Raw genomic sequence first — 7,186 nt, 5'->3', positions numbered from 1 at the left:
AAAAAAAAAAAAAAAAAAAAAAAAAAAAAAAGAGAAGAAGGAAAGAAGTCTTGCCCTTCTCTCTCTCTCTACAGATTCTCTGGAAGTCTTTTGCTTACTACGAGTACGCCTAGAGGGTCCTAAAGGAGACTGGGATACCAAACCAGAGGATCCTAAAGAACCATGGACTGAAGTAGTCACAGGAACCTGGGAAAAAGAAGACTCTACCTTGGTCTTCTTCCGGGTCCTTGAAACCAAAGGTTCCCTGACATCCTTGCCTTCCTGAGATGCCAAGTGTGCTTGAGATTTCACCGTTTTCCTTCTTTTCGCCTCAGAACCTATCTCCACACCCCCTGTACTTTCACCAACATCAACAGCTTTCATTTTCTTCGGCCTGACATCCTTACCTTTACTCGGAGTAGTGGCAGCACTTATTGTCTCCATTGCACCTTTCTTGATGGGCACTCCAGAGGAAGCACCAATGATGAGACTATCACCCAGCCAAGTCTCAGGAAAATCCTGTCCATAAGCCACCCAACCTCCCCTGGAGGCATGCCACTCTACGAACCCAGTCTTGCTGCTTGCAGCAGCAGAAACAATCCCAGCAGTAGGAAGGGATAAACGTCTATTGGATGTTGGAGCAGAAACAATGCTAGGATTCGGGGCTTCCCGAACTGTACCAGAGCCAACATAGTCAACAAAAGACTTTTGTACTCTTCTCCAATAACTGGTATAGCCACTAGAAGCAAAGACTCCTCTCTGGGAGTTAGGCACTGCAAATTGGGGGCTCCTCCGTGACCAATAAGAAAAGGCCTGCAGCCTCAGGAAAGGATCCAAGGAAGGAAGGGATGGCACCACGTCCTTAAAGACTGGAGGAATGTCCTGGTCAAAACCAAATTGTCAGAGCACCCGGTGTGCTGAATAATGAGTATATTTTGGGCCACTTGAAGAAGGCACAGGAAGCCAGGAGGGGCTAATGCAGGCAAGATAAGCCAAACTGCCCTCATCACCACGGCGCAAGTCAAAGGTATTACCTGTAGAAGATAAAAAAGAAGACAACACAGAATCACACGCAAAGCCAGGACCAAACTCACGAGGGGATCTCCTATGTAAGCTCCCTGCTTGGTCAAATAACTCCACAAGATTGAGGCCACCACCTTTCAAGCTAATCCAGCGAAAAATGATGGGAAAGGCATCGGTAGAATTGCCACAAAGACCCTTCACTATGTCGGGGGATCCTTGGAACTTGTCCTTCATAAATTTCAAATTCCTGCACTTGGCCAAAGTAGCTACAGAACGGTCCCACATGAAAATCTGAAGAATAGCACAGTGAAGAGATGAAGTGATCACATAACAAGAATCACCCTTAGTCTCATCTCCATGAAGCTGGTCCAATTGAGAGTAAACATGACCCAAAAACAAAGGGGCCAAAGGATACTGGGTATCTCGAGCCAACTTGATTGCCAACGGAAAAAATGAAGGCTTAACTTCGTACCCAGGGAACTCACTAAACAAAAATTTACTATGCCAAAAAGTCAGAAAACCGGCCCACCTCACTTCCTTATCTTTCTCACGAGAGAGGGTCATCACCCATCTCCCCATCCTAGCCGACTTACCACCAGAAGAGGCAGCGCGACCACCAAAATGACCAAACAATTTATCTTCTACCACGAGATCCTCACCAGAAAGGTTAATATCAAAGGGGCTCTCTTCACCAAACATCGGGAGGAGGAAGTTATTAACCACATCTTCCAAGGTGATCGTCAATTCACCAATAGAAAAGAAAAAAGTATGAAGGGAAGGGCACCAACGATGTACCAGATGCCTGAGCCCTTTGGCATCTCTGAAGCCCTCAAGGTTTCTGGAAATAGCCACTGCCTTTAGGATACCGACGCGCTCCAAGCGACCCACAAACTCAGCATCAGACAATTCCTTGTCTACCCATATAGGCCAGCCCTGAATCTTTCCCAGAACAAAATCAAAGAAAATAGGAACTGCCTCTCGGATTCCTTGTCTAATCTGGAGATCGAAAATCTCTCTAGGATCAGGAACCTGGGCGGAACCAGCGAAACCCGCTTGGCCAGAAAACATCCAAACATGAGGGGATGGAGGAGCCTCACCATGAGATATATAAGGAAAAAATAAACTGGGAGAATACCAAGGATCCCGTAAAGGGAAGGCCGGACGTTCGGTAACCTCGTGAGAATCACTCAGAGCAGAACCAGAAGAACCTTCACCCTCAGAAGGACTGGGAGTACGCTCTCTCCTCTTTCGAGAAGAAGAAGAAGCCATCGGAACAACACATACTATGAGAAGAAAGGAGATTGAAAGTGCGAAAAGGAGGAAGACCAGAGTAACAGAGAAGAAGAGAAAAAGAAAGAGAAACTCAAAGAGTGAAAGACTCAGAGAAGCAAAGTGATAAGATGAAACGGCTACAATAAAGGCGCAAATAGCAGTTGGGGAAAACAGTTTATGGAAAGACGTGCCAGTTGCCAAAAAATTTAATTTGAAGAAGGGATTAATCAGCGGTTATTAATGAGAAGTAACGAGAAACGAGAAAAGTGGGTAGAGGAGTTTTACCTCAAATACTCAACTGCCACGTCCCATGTAAAGAGGAAGCTGCAAAAAGTAATAATTATAAGGGAATGCGACACGCAAAAAGGAGGTGACTAAAAGCAGCAGAAAAGGGCCGGGATCCCAAGTAAAAAGGAAGGGAACCCAGTAGAAGTTGAGAAAAAGGGGATCCCACGAAGATCTTAGGAAACCTAAATCACTCACGCGTGGGCTTCAGGCAACCCACGAGCTCGGGGGGCTAAATGTTGAGGTCTAAAAAAGGGTCATAGTGAAATAAGCCCAAAAAAGAACAAGTCAAGCCCAAAAGGAAAAGCTAAGCCCAAAGTAATAGATACGGGAGACCCATGAGGGAATAAAAGAAAGGCAGAGGATCCTGAAGCCCAGAAAAAAAAAAAAAAAAAAAAAAAAAAAAAAAAAAAAAAAAAAAAAAAAAAAAGCATCCAAAAAAGAGGACCACGGCAAAGTATAAGAAGCAAGGATCCTCAGGAACCATCAATAAGCACGGATTCCTTCAGGCACAAAGAAAAAGGAAGACTGGGACAGATCGATAGAAAGAAGACAGAAGAAGAAAACAAGAAATAAAAGCAAAACGCGAGCGACCTCTCATGGCACAGACAGAAAAGGCCTCGAGGAACCAGGACAGGGAAGAAGAATGATAACAAACGACTTTCAAAAATGGCAGAACAGGATTCCGCCAAAATAGTAAAGAAAAGGAAAAAGTGGAAGAAGCCAGAAATGGGGATGCCGAGAAGGGCATACCTCAGCACGTCCCAAAGAAGATGGCCAACCAGAAGCTTTCAAAAGAATCAGAACTGAGAGAAGGAAAGAATGAGAAAAAACGGAAAATGGACTTACCGAGACGATGGGGACAGGACATACTCTGTTTGCAAAAGAGCAAAACAGGGGAACCAACAGTTCCTCGGGAAGCCCAGAAAACTCCATTATAAAAGGAGGGGATGGGTTGTGAAGAAGGCAGCGAAAAAAAGAAAGAAACACAAGAAAGAAGAAATTCTCCAGGAAAAACTATCAGAAAATTTGTGCAGAAAGAAAAAATATTAAGGGAAAAACAAGTATTGCTTCCCAGCATCCTGTAAAAGCCACTATTGCACATACTCGGATTCAACGAGAATCAAACTTTGCAAGTTTTGAAGGCTGAAATAGTCATTCAAGACTGCAATTTTTGAGCTTGATTGAACCTTGTATCACGTCCTAGTGAGCTTTCTGTAATCAAACAGATAATATATTAAGGAAACATTGCTTCATATTTCCCAGGATCCCCACAGCATTAATTTTATTGCTTTGCTAATCCTGTTTCTTTCCTTCTGAATTTACCTTTGTTAATTTTTGGCACTCTTCGATATCCTTGTTTGTCATTTTCTTTATATTGTCAGGAGTATTCTCTGCATCCACTTGATTCTTAAACAGCTCGTTAGCTGCGGTGAGTCAAGGCCCGGTCCACCAAATCCTCCTTTTCATTTAGGCCCGGGATCCTTGGGCCTGAGTGTCACGAAGAAGGCACTCTCACAAAGAGTTGAGTCATTGAGTGATTGGTTCAACCAATGGGTCACAAATTAAATAAATATAAAAATAAGTTTGAGAAGTCATAAAATAAATATGAAAATAAAAAACAACAAATCAAAAAAGGTGTGGTAGGCCTTTTCTGTGTTTTGGGTTGGATTGCTCTTGTTGTACCATAGCCTGTGATTCTGGGGTAGGAGAGTCGAGACTGGTCTAACTGAAACACACCTTAGGCCAACTTGTGCACAAGTCAAACCCTTCTTGTGCTGATGCATCCTAGCATGAACATTGAACATATCACATAATCATGGCAGGAAAGTCTGTTGCAAATGTTATAGCAGGAAACACAATGCAGTAGGATAACTAAAACATTTTTTGCTAGAAACAATAATACATTAATAACTCCGCGAAGGAAAATATCACAATATGATTGCGAGTGACAAGGTCATGGCAAAGAAAAATTAATAGTAAGATGCCAAGTTAGTCATTGATCAACCAAAACAAGAGAAAAGAAAATTCGTCTACCAAAAGAATGGGCTTGGCTCTTTAGCCAATTCGAGTCTAAAAGGGAACCAATCTCCAATGTGGGTCACCTTAGAGGGAATTCCTGCCGTGGAAGTTACACACTTTGGAAAAAGGACCTATATGGCTTAATCTTGGATTCTTGGTTCATTAGAGAGTGGGTTATTAAGAGGGAGAGAAGTGAGTAGCCTATTGATGCATGCTTTTGCTCATATCACTCATATTTTTCCATTACTCTTGGTTTTTTTTTTTTTCTTTGCTTTGTTTTCTTTTCTTTCTTTTCATCTCTCAATTTTTCTGTTTTTGTTGTTCTCTCCTCTCTCCTTTCATTGTGCATGTCTATGGCCTTTTATAATGTCTGTCGTGACAGAATTTGTCATTTTTACCCCTTAATCGCTTTTGGCCTTTTGTGGGTATCCTTCTAGGACTGCCTATTGGTCTGTCGGCTACCCAACCACCACCACTACACTATGTTGGCTATGCCACTCCTCATCCCTAGATAAAAATGGTTTTGTTTTGCCTCTTACCCTCCTTGACACTCCCATCCGGATAAGGGTTAAACCCCTCCCTAACCAACCTCTATAGCATGCATCTAGTGATTTCAGCTTATGTTTACCTTTTTTGAGTGAGATGTCATCCCAACAGGACATTTCTCCCAAAAGAGCTTGAGCGGGAACTCCAAAATAGGCTCCCTTTTCTCCCCACCGCCAGACCACACCCTCTCATACCTCTGACCCGTGGCCCACTTCCCCTGTATTGGGTGGGTACAGGTAGATGGTGTCTGAGCCATGTGTGCATGCTCCACTTCCATCTGAGTCCATTGCTTTTTTGGCTCTCACGCATTTGCCATTGCCTCTAGGTTTGTCTAACTCTGCTGCATGCTCTGATATTCGTTTAACTCTTGCGGCATGAATGATACTTGGGCCTTTGGGCTTTCATTCTCTGCATCCCATCTCTTCTTCGGGCTGGGCAACGCTTGGGTATGAGCTTTCTCCTTTTACTTGGCCCATGTCCCCTTTTATCCTGCGTCCGTGGGCTGGCTGGTGCTCCTGCCATGCCACTGCACTACTCCTACTATAATATTATTTATCCCTTTGCCTTATTGTTACCTTTAGCCTTACGAGCTAAAGTGTCTGCCATGTCAATTTCTTATATTATTCATTCTTTTGATCTTTACTACCCAGCATTCCTACTGGGCCAATCCATTCCGTACTTTGGGCATCCTCGACCTGTTTTGTTCTTTGGGCGTCCTCAGCCCATTTCATCCTTCCCTACCTCTTTCACTCCCATGGGTTTTTGCTCAATTATTTGGGCTTCCTTGACCCAATTACCACATCCTTACCTTTCAAGCTTATTGGCCTTTGAGCCACCCTCATGAATTTACTAATTCCTTTCTTTAAGCTTCCCTGACCCATTTTTTCCTTTCTTTCCATCTCTTACAATTCTCATGAGCTTGCTACTTCATTCCTTAGGCTTCCTCAGCACATTTGCTTTCTCCCTGGCCATTTATTATTATTTTGGTGGGCCTATTGATTATTATTCCTACCATTATGGCCCAATGATTTTTATTTCACTGCTTTCTTTCTCCATATTTTTCATATTACGAGGCTTCTTATGTCATTGGGCCCTTTTGTCAAAAGTGGGCATTAACAAAAGACATGCTTGAATTAGTAATTAAAATTAAGTTTAAAAATAAAGCCACCTAATATAATTCAAACTCAAGGTTTCACAAGTTTTCAAACTCAAGGTTTCACAAGTAACAACACTAGAAAATTTCTTCCAAATAAAACGCTAGAAAATATAAAATAAAAAGATGTTATAAAATAGTATCTAAGTTTTCGCTGAATGAAATCTTATTACATTATATTTCCTAAAATTTTAGAAATAAAAGTATATCTCAAACTCCAAAATCATATTCAATGAATATTGCATGTTTCACTCATTACTCTAATCTTACAGATTACGAGCCTAAACTTGAAGCTCTATTGTTATTGACAAGTTAAACATCAATTTCATTAAAATATTTTTTTTTGTTTTCGTTATGCTCCAAATTCAAAAACTATACTACAATGAACTAATAAAAGTCAAAACTACAAAATCTATATTGATGAGGATAAAAGGTGAGCCTAGCCACGCGGAACATAAAACTGACGGTTTAGTGCAATCCTCCGGATGTAACAGACGGTGTTATAGCTGACGGTCATACGGTCAGCTGTCTCCAAGGCTGACGGCATTACTAGACCGACGCCCAAAAAGCTGAAGGAAGTAAATTGAGGCTGACGGATCGAGCATAGGTTTGCTTGCTACCCACGCTACGTATAAGGAATTGTCTTGCTTCCCACGCTAGATAATATTCAATGGATCCTTATAAGGAAAAGATCCCGTAAAATACGCTCAAAAGGACTCCTATAAGGAAAAGACTTCTACTCCAAGGAAAAGAGGGGTAACCCTCGCTACTATAAAAACCTAAGCACCCTCGCAACCCAAGGTATGCATAATTTACCCTCTCTAGCACTCTAGAGCAGTGAGAATAGTTCTAACTTGACCTTCGGAGGGTGTTTGGCCGGTACCACACCGGTACTCTCTGCTAGGT

The 7,186-nt window shown here is 42.2% G+C and overlaps 1 protein-coding gene across 1 annotated transcript in view; it reads right to left on the bottom strand.

Moving 5' to 3' along the window:
• The window catches only part of LOC115963422 (glutathione S-transferase F11-like), a 9,973-nt gene extending 4,590 nt beyond the window's left edge, over window positions 1-5,383 (bottom strand). Inside the window, exon 1 of the mRNA XM_031082418.1 lies at window positions 5,210-5,383. Coding sequence (XP_030938278.1) covers window positions 5,210-5,383 — 174 coding nt within the window. The remainder of the gene's footprint in view (window positions 1-5,209) is intronic.
• Window positions 5,384-7,186: the final 1,803 nt, after the last annotated feature.

This window comes from Quercus lobata, chromosome 10, assembly GCF_001633185.2.
Source record: "Quercus lobata isolate SW786 chromosome 10, ValleyOak3.0 Primary Assembly, whole genome shotgun sequence".
NCBI lineage: Eukaryota > Viridiplantae > Streptophyta > Magnoliopsida > Fagales > Fagaceae > Quercus > Quercus lobata.
This window is presented reverse-complemented; position numbering and strand designations above follow the sequence as displayed.